The following is a 19,550-nucleotide window of genomic DNA, read 5'->3' on the forward strand; positions in this document are numbered from 1 at the left end:
CTTTCAGGTGAAGACCCTTATGACTAAATGTTTAAAACACACACAGATTTTAAGCTGAGAGGCATGTATATTACAGCCATTCTGGCTGTCTTAATGCTTTGCAACTGGCCCCTCCCTTTCAACAGGGCTGGTTCCCTTTCCAGAAGCAAGATTATGTTTAACATGTTGGAATGTATTTGACCGTAAACAAGAAAGTATTAAAATTCAGCCTTTTTCTGCCAAAGACAATGGTTTTATGAAAAGATTATTCAGATATCCTGTACCATTAGGTTACTGTGTTCTTGAACTGTGAAGTATAATATAACATACATTTACGTGTGAAATGTCTTAGTGAATAGTTCTCCAGTTAAGGGGCAGGTAAGCTTTGCTCTGCTAAGTATTTGTCTGTCAATAAAGCTTTGGGAGTATTTTAGGATTCTCCAGAGAAACAGAACTGATACAATGACTATATACTAAAACAGGTTATTAAGTAAACTTACATTAAAATAGCTGCAGCAGTTGTGGCATTGAACCTGGGAGTCACTCACTCGTGGGGGGTGCCTCAGCAGTCCTGGTTTGCCACTGAAAAACTGGGAAGTTTCTGGAGAGCCACTGGTCCTTTGTCAATGACGGGAGCCTGGAAACAGTGGTTCTGTTATTAGCAAAGTAACTAGCAGCAGCAACTGGGTAAATCCACTCAAGTCAACGGTAACAAGGAACCTTGTGCAGGCAGGAGGGAAGAGCGATGGGGAGAAGGAAAACAATCTTCCTTCTGCCATACCCATTTTTAACTGGGCTGCTTCCAGAAGGTTCTGTCTACACTTGGGGGCACTGGGCACATCAGTTAAAGTAACTAGAATGGTTCTCCAGGTGATTCTGCTTTGGGGTCAGTTAGCATTAAGGGAACCATCATGGGGGGGGGGGGAAGGGTGTGTGTGTCAAGAACAGGTTGGTAGATAGACCTCTCAAACTGAGTTTCTACTCCAAATTATGTGCTATGGCCTGAGAATTTGCAATTCTAGAAAGTCCCTAGCTGGGGCTGCTACTGCTGAGGATCATTTTGAGACTAGCGTTTGTAAGTACGAACGATGTGCTTCATTACGGTGAGGAAATCTTTACTGAAATGACAAAGTTGCAGCTTTGTGATGAAGCCACTACGTTAACTTAATGCGTGGACCTCTCTGCTCACACAACTCATCATGGATGTCCTAGGCAAAATGACAGGTGAGATGCAGCAGCATTTGAGGCAGAAGGTTGACTGTAGTGTTAGGCAAGGCAGATTAGGCTCTGACAAATAAAGGGAAGATGTGGAAATGTAGACTGGCTTCATTTTCCCTTAAATAGTGATAAGATCCTCAATGGTGAGTTTGTACGCCTGCATGTGTTCCAGCAGGAATCGCTGTGAAATTTGCCAGTACTTATCTTTGGACACAACAGGCTACATTTGAAGAAAACGGTAAGTTGGTTTAAAAAAAAAAAAAAAGAACAAAGGAAACAGGAAGAATAGACTTCCTGGTGATGTCACAAGTCATCTGAGAGCCATATGGATTCTTTTCAAATCAAAAGAATCACCACCACACGTCAGCAAGCTACCCGAGGCCACGCATTATTTAAGCACCTCTCGATTAAATGGTTTCTGTAGCTCCAAGTGAATCACTGAGTTCATTGGAAACAGAACCAACTCCTACAGCCATTCCTCCTTTTCTGACTGCCAAACATACCTCTCCAGTAAGCCAGTTTTACCCAGTGAAGTAATAACCAGTCCAGCACATAGTATAATGGGCTGTTTGGTTGAAGAGGTTTCTAATTATTTGTCTGAATAATCAATCTTTCTAGCAGTCTATATTATTCATATGTACTAATGTAAATCCACAAGCTATTTTGGGAAAGCGGTGAGTGATGGATCCTACTTCAAATGGAATAAGTTTCTTATAACATAGTTATTCTGAAAAGGAACACAGCGGTTCTGAAAATAAAACTGTGTAGGCACTGCATAAATACCACAGGAAAACATTACAGAGTCTTATTAGGGATGCTGTTGGAAGTCGCTGTGCTGGGAGGGTGGGGTTCACCCTTCAAGTTTCTTTAAGAGGAAGGTTGGAACTATTGAGTTAGTGCTCAGCTCCTCTCATTAAAAGGGACTTAAATGAAGACTCCTGACTGAGAAAGGGAGGCTAGGCAGGCTGGGTGAAGAAGGCTTCTACTAACAAGCCTGGTATGGGGGCTCACACAGAGAACCAGCACAATTGACACCCTTTGTTGTTTCCACGCGGATGGATGTATAGCGGAGAAGGCCCTGATGGGTTAGTTAAGGATATCCCCAGAATAGAAGCCAGATGGTTTAATAAAGCCTAGCCCAGATCAATGTGACATGGCCTCTGCAGCACCCTTTAGTATGGCTCAAACTGGGAAAGAAAAGAAATCTGTTTGTTCGCCTTGCAGTTATATGCTACGCTCATGTGGTGTGAATGTCTTGAATGTGCCCATATAAATGCAAAAGGCCAAGACCAAGGCAGAGCACTATTTGAGGGTACACACAAAGGAACTTCAATTAGCCCTCCTCCAAGATGTCAAGGTTTTGATGGTGCCATTGTTTACTCCACATATAAAGCCAATCTAGGTAGCCACAAATTACAGATGAAGTGCTCAAGAAAGATTGACGAGAGTTCCTTTATGCTCACACTGTGAGTTCTTAACAGCTGTGTTTTCCAACATGGAGCATCAGCTGGTCCTCTGTTTCCTTGCCTATAGAGGGGACACTCGTTGGTCCTTGTAGTTTAGCCCAAGGAGCAGGTCATCTGCAAGCATGAATATCCCTGACTATAGGACCATTGTCAAGAAATTAGGCTGTGGACATAAGGCCCAGATTTTATTCTTATGTTAGAGCAAATGACATCTTGAAAATGCTTCACCACCAGTAGAACTGAGCCTAGAGGCAAGGTTGCAGCAGGGTGAAGGTCCCATGACCACAGTGACACAGACAGTGATGAGACTGGCTGCTCATCTTTGAAACCTCTCAGTGTCTGTGGCCTTGACATTCCACAATGACAGCTGACTCTCAAATCGTAGTTATCGACGGGTAAAACTTCACCAACTCTCCAAATTTTCCAAATGAAGAATTTTTTTACACATATTTGACCTCTGTACTGCAGCCTTTCTCCCTAATCTCAGTGTCCAAAGTTCACTGAGCTGATGCCAATTTATTTATGGGACCCTAATGGTTTTGCTGGGTAGCAGTTTATTCAAACTTCCAATATACTTCTCCTGTGCTTTCATTTATTTTTGAAGAGTCTTAAAAGTTTCTGTCAGTCTTAGGACGCCTGCAGGATTCATTTTATAGAAGAAGCATTGAGCCATAAAAGCCACGGAGTCATGATCAGGTAGTCTGCTTCTCAACACCAGTGTACTGCTACCAAACTAGCTCTAAGTCTACACCAACCTATTTACCCATAGAGGCAAATCTATGACCATCACCACCAACATCAGAATATAAGCCAGAAGGTGGAGATATTTCAAAATACTAAGGTAAAAGAAGTAAGATTTGGCATAGCTAAGATTCTGTAAAGAATAAAAATAAAGAAATAAAAAGCTAACACATCTTGTAAAATAAAAATCTGAGTCTGTCTCTTGGTGTGGACTCAAGTCCCCCCCCCCCAGATCTTTTCTTCTACTCCTCTCAGCCTCCCCTTCTAGCCCATCTCCATTTCTGTGAAATCCTTTTCGTCAGGGACCTCCAGTGGCCACATTGGACTAGGATACAGGGAAGCAAATTGCATGTTCCTTCCTGTCCTCCATTCTGGTCTCTTCAGGTTTATTCTTAGCTTGCCTTCAGGATCCCCTCCTCCAATTCTACTCCCACTCTCTGGGACTCAACCACATGTTGCAGACCCAGCGTCCCTCTAGCTTTCCCCACTTGTCCCTCTAAGCCTTTTCTCCTACCCCATGTCCATTCCTTTTATGTCACTCACGTACCAGTAGAAGTACACATTGCCAGGGACTCCAGAGCCATGACACTTGCTTAAAACCCAGAGTGGTCAACAACAAGCAAAGAATGGAACATCCACCTGAAAACGACCCCCAAAGCTCTCCAAACATTGTAAGTCCAGATGCCTTGATCCCAGAGCAAAAATAGAAAATATGCCACTCCAGAAGCCAACATCTCTATTGCAATAGAACCTTAGAAATGGAATTTAACTGAAATACAAGATAAAGTTTTCAAAATAGAAATTAAGAATATTTTCAAGGACCTTAAGGAAAGTATGGACAAATATCTTAATAAAGACTATGAAAATAAAAACAGAGGAATGAAGTAATGAAAATGTTTTACACATGAACATAGTAATCGAATCACTAAAGCAATGTAAACTGAAATAAACCTGGAAATGAAAAAACTCAGGATGTCAAATAAAAACCTCACCAACAGACCAGAAGACATAAGGCAGAATTTCAGGACTTGAAGGCAAGGTAGAAGAAATGGGTAGCCCACTCAAAGAAAAAAAGGCCCAGGCATAAAACGTTCAGGAACTCTAGGGTACTATGAAAGTCCAAACCTACAGATAATAAGGATGGAGGAATGAGAAGAAACCGAGGGCCGGGCAGTGGTGGCACAATCCTTTCATCTTAGCACTCGGAAGGCAGAGGCAGGTGGATCCCTGTGAGTTAGATACCAGCCTGGTCTACAGAATGAGTTCCAAGACAGCCAGGACTATGCAAAGAAACCTGTCTTGAAAAAAAAAAAAAAGAATGAAAGAAAGAAAGAGAAGAGAAGAAACCTGGGCTGAAGGCACAGAAAATATTATTTAAGAAAAACTATAGAATAAAAATTCCCCAATCTAAAGAAACAGGTGCCTACCAAGGTATAAAAAGCATATATAACATCAACCAGACAGAACCAGAAAAAAGTTCCCAACCACACATAATAATCAAAGCACTAATAACAACAAAAACAAAACAAGCAACCACAAACTAAAACTAAAAGATACAGTGGGAAAAGACCAAGTTACATATGAAAGCATGACCATTAGAATAACATCTGACTTCTGTAATGGAAGTTTTGGTTTCTTTGTAAACCTACTCTTATTATGTAAATATGTTTTTGTTTTAATCCTAAGTGTGGGATTTTAGTTTGGGCTTTAGTTTGTCCACAGCTGATAATTGCCTCCTGCATGGGCATGGTCTTTGCCAGCTGGAGTTAGTTGAATTCTGAGGACTCTGAGGGATATAAAGAAAAAGCTGGAGCTCTAAGTCAGGGTGGACTCCTGGGGGCATATGAGAAGGACTCTAGCAGAGATTCCTGGCAGCAGGGCCGTGGAGACCGAAGACGGTACCCTGTAACTAGACAAGTCTCCTAGGAGACTGAGGGGAACACTAACCCACTCACAGAATCCTCAACTCAGAATTCACCCTGCCTACAAGATGGGAAGGGATAAAGATAGAACAGATAGAGCAGAATGTCCAAGCAATGCCTGGCCCAACCCAAGACCCACCACATGGGAGAAAACCAAGCCCTGACGCTGTTAATGATACTCTGTTATGTTTGCAGACAGCATCCTAGCAGAGTTGTCCTCTGAGAGGATCCACACTGCGGCTTCTCAAAACGGCTGCTGAGACTCACAGCCAAACATTAAGCAGTGCTTAGGGAGGCTTCTGGAAAAGTGGGGAGAAGAAGAAAAAGACCTGGAGATGACATGAGCTTCACAAGAAAACCAACAGAGCCAACTAACCAGGGCCCAGAGAGGCCTGCTGAGACTGAAGCGCCAACCAAGGACCTTGCACGGCCTGGACATGGGGCCCCTACACAGATATAGCCAATGGGTAGTTCAGGCTTCATGGGGGTCCCCAAGTAAGGGGAGCAGGGTCTGTCTCTGACATGGACTCTCTTGCTAGCTTTTCCATTACTTCCCCCTGGTGGATCAGTCTTGTCAGGCCACAGCGGAAGAGGACACATGCAGTCCTGATGTGACTTAATACGCTATGGTTGACGGGAAGCTGAGCTCCCCTTTTCTGAAGATTAGGACAGGGGAGGAGAGAGGGGTACTGAGAAATGAGGAGCAATGGGGCTATGACCCGGATATAAAGTGAACAAATGAATGAATGAATGAATGAATGAAGTCTGAGAGAGGGGCGGCAGTTTGGAGGAGCTTGGGGGAGGAATGCCTGCTGCATTTGCTGCTGACAACTGAGATTGGTCTTATCCCCGAAAAGAACCCAATGATTCTATCCAGCTGGAAGAAGTAAAGAGGTCTACATCCTCTGTTTTCCTCCTTTTAACCTTCTTTCTCTTCTAGCGAGGGTTCGAGGGTTGGAAGGGAAGTAAAACTGTTTAAGAACCTTAAATAAAATAGGTTTGTGAAAAATCAAAGAAATTCTGAAACGTAAAAAAAGCTGGACAGTGGTTCTACAAGCTCTGAGAGACAGCAGATGCCAGCCCACAATGCCCAGCAAAACTAGGAATCAAAATTTACAGAAAACAAAAAAATATTTCAGCAATAAAAAAGACAAACTTAAGCAATTTCTACTTACCAATCCAGCTCTACAGAATACCTTAGAAGGAAAACTTTAGTCTAAACGGATTCATTACACCCAAAAGACACAAGAAATAAATAATACAAATAATAAATCAAAAAAGGGGAAATACCCACCTCATAACAAAAAGAGGAATGTAATAATAATAATAATAATAATAATAATAATAATAATAATAATAATAATAAAAAATAGCACTGCTCACTAGTAACTCTCAGTGTTAATGGTCTCAATTCCCCAACTAAAACACACACACACACACACACACATACACACACACATGCTCTCTCTCTTTCTCTCTCTCTCTCACACACACACACACAAACACACACACACACACACACACACACACACACACGAGTAACAGACTGGATTAGAAAACAGAGCCCATCTTTCTGCTGCATCCATGAAACACAGTTCACCATCACTTTGGTTTAAAAATATGAAAAAGGTAGCCTAATCAAATTAATCCCCCAAACAAGCAAATATAACTATTTTAATATCTAAAAAATAGATTTCAAATGAAATATAATCAAAAGAGATAGGAAGGATACCATACACCTATTAAGGGAAAAATCCACCAAGAAGATATTACAATTCTAAACATTTATATACCAAACAGAAGAGTACATAAGTGAATAAAAGGAAACTACTATAGCTAAAATCACATACTGACCCTTACACCGTGATAGTAGGAGACTTCAGTATATTACTCTTGCCAATCTGAACAACTCCCAACTCAATGAAAACAGGGTCAAGACAAAAATCAGGAAGGAAATGAAAAACTGTTTAGACTTTAATAAAAATATATGTAAATCAATAAACTTAATCTACCATATAAGCAGATTAAAAAGCAAAAACTATAAGATCATCTCACTAGATGCAGAAAAAGCCTTTGAAAATTCAGCATTCATCCATAATAAAAATCCTAGAGAAGCGAGAAATACAAGGAACATATCTCAGCAGTTTATAAGGCCAAAGCCCAAATCAACCTACACAGAAAAACTCACTTTCAGCAAACTCAGAAAGAAGACAAGGATGTCCACTCTCTCCATACCTATTAGATATAGTACTTGAAGTAGATGGCTTGCAAGATTAATGGGACAAACTTACAGTGGGGTGTGTGTGTGTGTGTATGTGTGTGTGTGTGTGTTAATCATAGGGAATGTAAAGTGTTAATGTATGTTGTATTTATTACATATTGCATGTTGTTTGTATATATACATATATATAAAGTCTATATATGTATGTATATATATATATAAACTCATGTCTATAGGTGGGAGGTGGGTGTGTCATGTGTGGAGTACGTGGGTATATGGTGACAAGCGGTTCCTCTCCTATGGAATCTAAAAGACAAGGAGTTCAACTACCTATGCTGGTTCCGTTTTTGTTAATTTCACAGAAACTAGAGTCACCTGCGAAGAAGGAACCTCTATTCAGAAAGCGCCTCCATCAGATTGGCCTGAGGTCCTATCTTTGGGAAATTTTCTTGACTAACGACTGTGGGAGGGCACGGCCCACTGGGAGTAGTGCTGCCTGTGATCAGGTGGTCCTCGCTTGTGCAAGAACGCAAACTGAGCAAGCCATGGAGAACGAGGCAGTGAGTGGAATTCTTCATGCTCTCCACTTCAGTCCCCACATCTAGATTCTTGTCCTGCAAGCCTGCTCTGGCTTCCCTGCATGGACTGCCACCTGCAAACGTAAGAAATCCTTTCTGCCCCAACTTGTTTTCGGTCAGTGCTTTATCAGACCAACAGAAAAGTAAACATAACACTGCTACTTCATAGTAGCTTCCACTCTTGGAGCAGAAGATGAGAACTTGAATACTATGGGAGAAACTAGGCATAAGACATGATATCTAAAATAACTGCCCAATGGTGATGAGAGCAGATTTTTTTTTCTTTTGAGCCATGTAATTGGGACGCAAGCAGTTGGGCATAGAAGGAAGACTCGGTGTAGCTGCACTTTTTAATGCTACAGAATTGATCTCTAGAGATTGTAATTATGAGGATTTCAGCAGCATGAGAGAGAAATGGTAGGAACAAGCAAACAAGCAAGCAAACAAAAAAGCATCCTCTCCAAATGTGGATCTATCCACATGCAGTGTAAGGGGCGGGAGGCAGGTAGCTGGGCCATTTAAAAAGAAAATAACAGGTCGTGTAAGTCCTAACAGCTGGACTGAATATCACACTGCAATATCTGTTACCTATCATTTGCATATAGATCTAATTCTGCTAGTAACTGGCCTTTGTTAAAAATGTTGGAAGCCTAAAGCAAAAGCTCACCCACACTTGGAGTGTGTCACGAGTGTGCGCCTCTTTCTTTCCTCACATATTTTTTAAATTTATTTATTATTATGTATACAGTGTTCTCTGCTTGTACACTTGCAGGCCAGAAGATGGCATCAGGTTACATTATAGATGGTCATGAGCCACCATGTGCTTGCTGGGAATTGAACTCAGGACCTTTGGAAGAGCAGGTGGTGGTGTCCTTAACCACTGAGCCATCTCTCCAGCCCTTTCCTCATATATTGTAAATAAGATATTTCTCTTAACTCAGGATGTAACTTAATAATTCCATTCAATGTGTACTATTTTCTTCAATTAATTTTTTCAAAACTATGGTTCTATGATAGAGCCTAATGCAAACCAAACTGATCATCAGAGTGAGCAGAACTTTCTGGGCTGGCCTCGGAAGCAGAGCTAGGCTGCCCCTCTGTGGACAGTGTTGAATCTTGGCTCTGCCGCCTACTTTTCATGCTTCTCCAAGAACACTCCTGATCCTCCCTAAGGTTCAGGCCAATCAGACATCACAAGAACATAATTATACTTTTATTTTCTGGTATCAGAGGTCAGCAAATACAGTGCAAAACAGAAAATAAAGCCTAAAGCAAATAAGGTAAAGCCAGTGAGGAGGAGCCAAGGCTGACCTATGCCCCGGATGTTATCAGACCTGCAGTTTTCCCTAAACTTATATTGCAACCAATACAAACTGAACACGTTTCTTTATGTGATAGCTTCAAGACAAACATCAAACCCTCCAAGATCACCCAGACTCTTGAAGTGTGCCTGCTTTTATATTTCCTTCCTCAGACAGGCATCGTGACCTCTTTTCCTTTCAAAGCAACACAGCTAGCCGTCACTAATGCCTACAGACTCTGTGTGAAAATAAAACAGAGCCACAGATGAAGGTAGGAACCTTATGCTCCCAGCAGAGAAGTCTCCCACATGTTATAGGGAGAGGAACATAGGAAGAGGGAGCAGCCGAAATCTCTCTGAGTGAAAGGTTTTCTTCTCACACTTAGTCCCCTGCTTCCACACACACTGGGAGGAAAAGTATAATTAGTTATTAATAGACCACTCTCCCCCTAGCTTAACATTTATGCATTCTTGCCAGTATTTGCCACCTTGTTGACTGTAATAGCATAGGGTCAGTTTGAATACTCAAGTCATATTCTGTTGGTGCAGGCATTAGTTAGTGGCCTGTGAAAAGTGTTTTCTTGTGTGTATGTTTTTTTCACTCTCTATGCACATCTTATTTCATATCTTAATTCAGGAGGAGAAACAGACATTACAATGGTTTTGTTAACGGTCTGAAGAAATGGAAAATTCCTGTGTGCAGAATGCCTTCCTAGAGCTGACAGTTGTCTCCCTGACATACGTGAAGTGACGTCCACGTATGACTTGTCTTTCTGCTAAACAGCAGCTTAAATAAAGGACCGGGAAATTAATGTGGCAGGATCATTCTGCTCTTCTTAAGAGTTAAGCTACAGCATAGGCAAAGCCTTAAGAAAAAAAATTCTTAAGACTTTTCTTTTTTTAAACCTTCTCATTATGCAGCGTGTAGTCACAATTTAAAACAAAAATAGTTTTATTTAGACAAGCTGCATACTTTCGGAAGTGAAGCTAAATAGATCCGGTAGTCTTACTTGCACATGCCCCGGATGTTCCTAGTATTATTTAGGTTCATCTCGAAGTGTGAGGCATTTGTAGATCTCACACTCTTGTCACGAACATTCATCCTTACAAACAGGAACTCAAGTTGACACTAGCAAATCTTACAGAAGGAGATGCAATTAATGCGTTTAAAACTGCTGACTTTTTAGAAATCTGCGAGGTCACCCTGTAATTCAAGTGCAATAAAACTTAGGTACATATTATTTTGGGGGAAATTAGTTCAAAAAAGTCACAGTTAATTTTTCCCAAATTCACAGGCTGTCAAAGAGACAGGAACTCAATGCATGTATTTGGCAATTCTTGCCAACTAGCCAACTACATGTAGGCAGAAGGAGGCCATTACCATCCTGTCAGGGCATTTCCTTCCATAATCCATTATACCTAAAGGTGAAAGAGACTCACAACTTCTGAGATGCTCAGAAATGATGCATTGGAAGGCCAGTTTTATGTTCATCATTTTATTCAGCTTGACTCATTTCATTAGGGGAAGTCTATAGGTCTTTTGATTGCTTATTCAAATTCATTTAGTTTCAAGTTCATTAATAATATCACCTAGTCCAACTGTCAAACTGCTGAAGAACTGTTAGTCATTACGGAAAAAGGGTTTCTCCCAGAGTCTATATGGTGTATTATTAATTTTTTTGAGATGAAGAATTGGCTGATCTGGTATTCTTGTTGCAACCCAGGCTGGCCTTGAACTCACTGCAATCCTCCTGCCTCAAGTTCCCATGGGATGATAAGATGTGCCACCATGCCTGGCTTAATATCTGTACATTCTAAATCAGTATATAATGTCACAGCACCAGAGCCTGAGTCATATAATTCCTGGCATCATCTTCGCAAACCCAGTAGCTGTTAGTTGAAGAGAGCTGGGAAGAGCATATCACCAGTTGCCCTACGGCATTGGTAGAGAAAAGCTCAACTTGGCTGCAGAACATCTTGCTGCTCTCTTGTGTCCCAATGGTCCTGACTCTTCCTGTATCCGGGCCACAGGAAGGCAACCACAAGCAGATCTCAGAGGAGAATATTCACAGCTGTTCTGAAGAAGCAAAGTGGCCAAAGCTGAGAGCCCTCTGCCTGCTGCTCTTCTCTGCCAATGTGCATTTCTACCACTTGGATTTTCTTTCTGAAGAGAAACCTATGAAACACAGCAAGAAAATGATCCAGATTAAATTTTTACATTTCATTTTTCTTCTGGCTTAGGGATAAGTAACATAACCATCTGGGTTCACAAAAAGGCAAGATATTTTAGTCACTCATGAACTCCTCATGCACTTCCAAAGGTGGGAAATAGATGGTCATTGCTTCAAGTACTAACACATTTTTACCACTGGGGCAATTGTTTGTGGTCTATTTCTAATTCTGAATGAAGAAGAGTATTCTATATTGGAATTCTCATTCTCACTGGCATTTCAATGGCTTAAGTGTTTGCTTGTAAAAGTAAGTCGTTTTTACTGTTACCAGTGAGGCTCACGCAAACCCTCAAAGGAAGAGCACTTGCCAAGTGCTCACAAAGGTGCTGGTTAAAATGTTTCCCTGGTGTATGCCTATAATCCAGCATGTGAGAGGCTGAGGCAGGTGGAGAGCCAGTTCTAGACCATCTGACACCACATAGCAGTTTCACATCTCAAGAAAAAAAAACCTGAAAGAAGAATAAAATAGTACTAGTTGTATTGTGAAAGCCACAAAGGGTAATACCATCATTCTTAAGATTTGTTAGTGCAGTATGAAGCCTAAGATGAAAGTGCTGACATATTTTCACAGGTTTTGGATAGAATACCATAAGTGAGCATGACAAAGAAGGTAGAACCGGGGGCTTACTCATGGAAACAGGAAACAAACATAAGATATGTCACTGAAGAAAATGCCTCGTTTATTCATGACAACATAAAATATATTGAATATTTATATTTGATATCCTGAATTTTGGAATACCTAAGACACCTTGGTAAAAACAAAAAACTAGGAAGAAAATGTTAGTATTTTTCATCTGAAGAAACATCTCTTTGAAATAGATTAAAAACATCCCAGAAAAACATCACCAATGAAAACGAAGAGGACAAGGGATGATGTGGTGCCCAACCCAAACTAATAATCTACAACACGACTCCTGCATCCAAGGTTTGGTGATGCTACCAAAAGAGAAGGTAGAAGGATTGTAAGAGATAGAGGAATGAGAGTTTGCTGTGAGATTGAGTCCTCTGGAAATGTCAGAAGTTATACCCACAATGCCTCATCAGAGGGCTGCTTAAAAATGACCTTAGCAAATATGACACTAATGAACGTGCTACTATGGAAGGAGCCAGCACTCTACACAAAGAACTCCAGGCAAGTGAGGTATGCTGAGAGAGGGAGAAATAGTTTTCTCCAGGGAAAAGACCCCAATTTGTTATTCAATACCAAGTGGTCAGCCCTGAAATCATATATAAACAAGTAACATTATATAGACTTAGCAGGTTATACTGATACACACACAAATGTTTATTTATATTCCTACATGTATTTATATACTTATAAATGTATTTATATACTTATAAATTATTACATGTTTAAACAGACAGACATGTAACAATTAAAAATATAGGCCATAAATTTGAAATAGAGTGAGAAGGTACATGAGAAGAGTATGAGATGAGGTAATTATATTTTATTTTCAAAAAGATGAAAATAAACATGTATCAGAAAAGTGTGGCCATCTTTTAAAAAGCTATCTGAAGAAGTGCTGTGACACGGAGGAGAAGTCATTACACATGCCCTCAGGAATAAGATGCAGCAATGTTACTTAGTGCACCCGCCTGAACAAGAAACAAGATGCATGAGATCATGTGATGTGACACACATCTTATTAAAGTAACTCATAATAATGGGAGAAACAAAACAAAAAGCTTTCTGCATACTGGGAAGATAAATAATTTTAACACTAAAGCATAATGTACCTACCGAGGTAACTGAGGGAGTAAGGAGTGACTACCCTAACGGCCCCTGTCTACAGGTGTGTTTAAACAGTTCTCTTGCCATTTGAGATGCCTTTTGTGAGATAGGTAGAGCTCGGACGGAGAAGAGTCTGTGGCCATGAAATAATCCATTGCAGAATGGAAATTTGATAAAACCAAAGCCACACCTTTAGTTTTTTGAAGGGAATGGAGAGTTTTTCCCAAAACCTAGGCAAGTAACCTCCTTTTTATTTGAGATGCAATAATATACAGCTTTTTTTTTCTTCCTAAAAGTATTTAGTTTTTATTGAAGGGAATATAAACAATTTACTAATTTAAGTAACTAATTATATAATCATACCTGTTCATCTATCATTTGTCTATATTCTGTATATTCATCTATTATTTATTATCTGTCTAAATTGTCTCTGTCATATATTCATTGTTCATATATTATCTATTATCAACTATAATGTATCATCATAATCATCATCATATGTATGTATGTATGTATGTGTGTGTATGTATGTAAGTATGTATGTATGTATGTATGTATGTATGTATGTATGTATCTTTTACCTATCATCTATTTATGGTCCATCTACTATCAATCATCTACCAAGCACTTGTCATCATATCTGTCATCTACACAGCTACTATTTATTACCTATCTTTTAGCTAATTAACTCTATCTACCTACCTATCTATCTATCTATCTACCTATCTACCTATCTATAACTATCATCTATCCCTCCATCTTTCTATGTGCCTTTCTGTCTACTTATTCATCGATATCTGTCACTTGCCCCTCTTTATCTACATATAAATCCAATATCTATCATCTATCTATATACTATCTATCTATTATCACCTATCACCTCCATATCAATTATCTATCTTTTGATCTAATATCCATCTTTTGTCTATCTGTATGTCTATCAGTCTATCCTTTGTCAATCCATCTGATATCTATTTACCTTCTATATATCCTCTATTGTCCATCCATTTATCTATCTTCTATCAGTCATACAATATCTATTAATCCATTCTCTAGCTGCTACCATCATCTATTCACCTATTTATCATCTATCATATATATATATATATATATTTAATTTTAACATTTAATGTTATATCTATTTAACTTTAATATTTCCTTAGCAAAATTACTGCATCGATTGATAAGCTAATCTTTGATCAAGTTTGTATGTTAATTACTAGTAGAATAATGAAAACAGTATTTTATAAGGAAAACTTTTTTTTACTTTTCTTTCTATTTTGGGGGGTGGTGGTTCAACACAGGGTTTCTCTGTGTAGCCTTGCCTGTCCTGAAACTCTCTTTGTAGACCAGGCTGACCTTGAACTCGTAGAGATCAGCCTGCCTCTGTTTCCCAAGTGCTAGGATAAAGATATTCACCACTACTCACCCAGCAGAAAACTATTTTTAATAATCTATCTGTACTGGATATTACATTAAGTATAATTATAAACATCCTGTTTCTTATACCTCAAAGTAGGCCTTGCTATTTATATTAGTCCATTTCTTTTTGCACACTGACAGGAACAGAAAAAATATCCAAGTAAGCCTGTTTTTTCACTAACATAAGCATTATCTGCAATGATACAATGGAAAGGCAATTTTTAAAAAAATATATAGAAACTTAAAATTAAAGAGGATGGCTTTCAGAATAAGATCATTATAATTTATTTCAATAAACCATTCACATTTGAGTCTATTTTATTTTACCTACTATGTAGCTCAAGACAGTTTACGTTCTTGGCGGTCCTAATGTGGGCTGTGTTGTCAGGCTGCCTGAGCTTTCCTGTGTGCTAGCCAGTAACCTATGTGCGTGTCCACAAGTTGTCTTATCTGGAAATAGAAGCACTGAAAGCTACCATGGACAATAATAGCGCCCACTTAACAGGCTTGCTATGAAGCTTCCACAAAGCACTGTATGCAGATACAAAGCGCCTAAAATAATGTTTGCCATGAAGTCAGTGTTATGGGTTTAATTGTACACTTGAGAAGTTAAAGCTTAATTCCCAAAGTTTGGAAATATGCATGACCAGTTCTGGAAATACAGTGGGGTCTTTGCCTATGTGGCTTGGGGGAGGAAAGATAGCACTCCTCGGGATGACTCCCTCTCCATAGAACCCGTGTGTCCAGTGTGAAAGGGGAACTTCGGGTCTGACCACAGAGGAAGATGATCATGGGAAGGGAAGGTAGAGACAAGATCTGTGCTGGCTGCAATGGCTATGTCTAGTGTTTGCTTGAAAGTCACCTGAAAGTCAATCCCTTGGGCATGTCTGTGAGAGCGTATCCGGAGAGAGATAACTGAACTGCGAAGAGCTGTCTGGTTGTGGGCGGGGCTGTCCCATGAGCTAGGGTTCTGCACTGAGTACAACGGAGTGAGTGGAATACCAGCATTCATCTCTTTCTGCTTGCTGACTTGGCACAATAAAGCCAGCCACAACATGCTCCCGAGACCGTGTGTTCCATGCCATAGTGGATCAAATGCTAAGCAAGAATAAACACATCCTGTCTGTGTTACTTTTTGTATGACATTTTGTTACAATGATGAGGAAGGCAACTAATAATCAGAATATCTGGAATTACTCCAAGTAGAAAGAGACAACCTCCCTTACAGAGTTTTTACAGGATCATGTCCTTGCCAACATTCTGATTTTAAGCCACTATGAAGAATATTTCTCTTCTTTGAAGGCAACTAGTTTTGGTCTATGTATTTCTATTTATACAAAACAAAGTCATTATTCAATATGCTAGAAATGGTCACTTGTGATGTTTAGGCTCTGGTCTTCTCTACTTGCAGAAAATTCTCATATTTCCTCATTTCATAGCTTTCTAACTCATTAAGCAAACTTTGATTCAGCACTACATGAGAGGTTGGCAATGCGGTCAAGTGCCAGTCATGCAACACAGCGAGCCAGAGCTCTCTAACATTTAAAGAAAGCAAACAAACGACATGTTTTCAAGATGTACCGATTCTGTTATGCCACAGTCATTATTGAAACATGGAAGCAATTTGGTATCCCACTTCAACAGCACATGAAAGGATATGAAATCCGCTTTGTAAAAGCACCTTTGTAAACAGAAGCTGTCATTCATTAACATCTGTGGATTTCCTCACATGAAAAGCTCATTGTTTCGAGATATTCAGTGAGGAGGCAGGAGATTCTCCAATGCCTTGAAACGTTCAGTTACTTCAGTGTCCCTCTAAAGCACTCGAAAATAGCCACAGACAGTGGGTGAGATCCAGGCTGGAAGTTAGTGGACTGGAGGATTATGTCAGGTGCCTGGCTGCTCCACCCTAGCTATAGCCCTCCTCACTATGTGAGCGTTGTTTCCCTCACAAGTTCCTGGTACCCAAAATGTGGGCCCCAAGGATCTTTCCCAAATGACTAGAAACCTTCCAGGAAACACTCTGTCTCTGCAGAACCAGAGCTCCCTCAGGAGACATTTTTGTGGGATGGTGAAGGATGTACATGGAATCAGATTGTGCCAGCTGTGCTGTTCTGAAGCCCCCACATAAAAGCCCTATAGAGCAGAGAGGGAAGGGAAGAGGGCAACTGTGGGCAAGAAGCTAGGGCTCACGCCGAAGTCAAGAAATAGCACAGAAAGAGCATTTTAAATGTACTCTAGCGCCCCTAGGGATGCTTGTCAATGTAAAAAATATGGTCCATAACAGTTTCCAAGTGTCGTTTATAAAAATGTGTGTATAGTATGCAGCTCCCTACTTATTCCCACACCTGGCAATGGTTGTTTAAAGGTTGTACTGGTATTAAATTTTTGCCATTCATCTCTTGTTTACCTTTTACACTGTATGAAGCACTTCCAGGTAAGATGACACCTTATGGGTATCTGTGTGTGACCCGCTGAAGGGAAGGAATCAGGGGGGAAAATTGACTGACTTCAAAATCAGAGTTGGAAGTTCATAAAGGTAGTGGATAGGGTATCTTAAAAGTGATGAGAGAGAGAGAGAGTGTGTGAGAGAGAGAGAGACAGAGAGACAGAGACAGAGACAGAGACAGAGACAGACACACAGAGAGAGACAGAGACAGACAGAGACAGAGACAGACACACAGAGAGAGACAGAGACAGACAGAGACAGAGACAGAGACAGAGACAGAGACAGAGACAGAGACAGAGACAGAGACAGAGACAGAGACAGAGACAGAGATCAGGGTAAGCCATGGGCCTCAGTGACCTCAAAGGCGGTTGCAGGTTCTGGTGAGACAGATATCCCTGCAATGTGTAGGGATTTCATTTTGTAGTTCAGTATAGCTTGGAGGACAGGGATCAGGTACCATTTACAGCAACAGCCTATTGCTGAAAGTAGCTGTGCTGGTGACCTTAACACAGAGGGAGGAAAAAAACACAAGCCCCCAGAAATGTGAACTTAATTTGCCACAGGGCAATAGACAGCCTCTGTAGGCAGTTGAGAAGCTCTGGCAAGCAGATGATACCAAGGCTGAAGAACCTAGCTCTGCTGTGGGCTGCCAGGAGCAGATCTTAGGAATAGAAATAACCCTGGCGTCTGGGAGCCCTGTGACTGAGGTCAGGCAACTTCTGGCGCCACTTGTTTCTGGACATTGCTATTGAACCTGAGAATTCTGAAGCCCTGCAGGTGCTTGAGCTCACAGCTTCATCTTTTCATCAGAGTGACTACACCCTTAGGAGGCCTTGAAAACACAAGTCCCATCCTGTCCCTCCGCCCCTCCCCCGCCCCCCTCCCGCGACCTGCCGCAACAATGACAGCATAGAAGAGGAAAAAATGTCTCCAAATAAAGGAGAACTAGCATGAAATTCATCACATCCCACACAGCAAGCCTTCCCTTGCTACAGAGAGAACAGAAGGTACAGATTAAGCCGTCATCAAGCTGGGTAGAAGCAACCAACAAAATTACAGAAACTGGCAAACATCGTTCAGTGATCACCTTAAGTATAGATGGTCTCATCTCGCCAATCAAGGGCCCCATTCTGGATAACCAGGTTATAAAACTAGATTCAGTCATTTGTTGCTTCCAAGGAACACAGCGTATTGGTAAGGATACCCACAAACTGAGAGTTAAAGGCAAAAGATAAAATGACAAGCTGCAGAAATGGAAAGCAAGACAAAACCCTACACAAACTAAACAAAAGCCCCGAATCAATGAAATTGTACATAAAAGAGGAATATCACAACACAATTCAGTGAAACCCAGAGAATTGTAAGGGAAAAAAAATCACATTTAAGAGAAGCAGACAACTCCAGAAAAAGCTGATAAATTCCTGGACACATATGAGCTGCCAAAATGATTGTGGGGATATATTTAAGAAACTCAGCACTAGATGGATTGACAGCAAATTCTACAAAACATTTAAGAAAGAGCTAGTGCTTGTGTTTCTTACATTGTTTTTATATTTAGATTTATTTATTTATTTATTATATATACAGGGCTCTGCCTGCATGTACACCTTCAGGCCAGAAGAGGGCATCATATCACCTTATAAATGGTTGTGAGCCAGCATATAGTTGCTGGGAATTGAACTCAGGACCTCTGGAAGAGCAGTCACTTCTCTTAACCTCTGAGCCACACTGTTCAACAAACAGACTGGAGAAACAGCACCCAAGTCATACAACGAAGCCCTTATGTTACCTGATACCCAAACAGAACGAGGACAAAACAGCCGTAGCCATATTTCCCTCGTGAACATAGATGCACGAATGCTCAAGACCCTTCCGTGAATTCAGTAACACATTAAAGCCCCATGATCAGTGAGGCTTCCTTGCAGGGATGCAAACCTGGTTCCACTCACACATGTCAGTGTAAATAAACTTCAAGACAGAGATAAGACAATATTCTTAAATAGACCCAGAAAATGCATTCAATCAAAGCCAGCATCCCTTAATGATAAAAAGCCCCCCAAAACAGTAATGATGGGAGGAACATACCTCAATGTAATAAGCGAACTTTAAACACACCTGCAGTCATCAGAAAGGAAGGAAGAGGCCTTAATGGGAAGGGGAGGAGAAGGCAATAGAATGGGTGTGATGCGCATGTTGAAGGGAGATGCAGAAGACAGGTCAGAATGAGGGGGGGAATGAATAAGAACAGAATATAACGAAACATATGTTTTTAAATGCCACAATGA

At 40.5% G+C, this 19,550-nt stretch overlaps 1 protein-coding gene across 2 annotated transcripts in view; it reads right to left on the minus strand.

Moving 5' to 3' along the window:
- Positions 1 to 10,790: 10,790 nt before the first annotated feature.
- Positions 10,791 to 19,550, minus strand: part of TNIP3 (TNFAIP3 interacting protein 3) — a 40,953-nt gene continuing 32,193 nt past the window's right edge. For both annotated transcript variants that reach the window (XM_084785355.1, XM_084785354.1), the window contains one exon: positions 10,791 to 11,601. In XM_084785355.1, the coding sequence (XP_084641481.1) occupies positions 11,570 to 11,601 (32 nt within the window). In that variant the 3' untranslated portion in view covers positions 10,791 to 11,569. The remainder of the gene's footprint in view (positions 11,602 to 19,550) is intronic.

This window comes from Acomys minous (assembly GCF_964271855.1).
Source record: "Acomys minous genome assembly, chromosome: 6".
Classification (NCBI taxonomy): Eukaryota; Metazoa; Chordata; class Mammalia; order Rodentia; family Muridae; genus Acomys; species Acomys minous.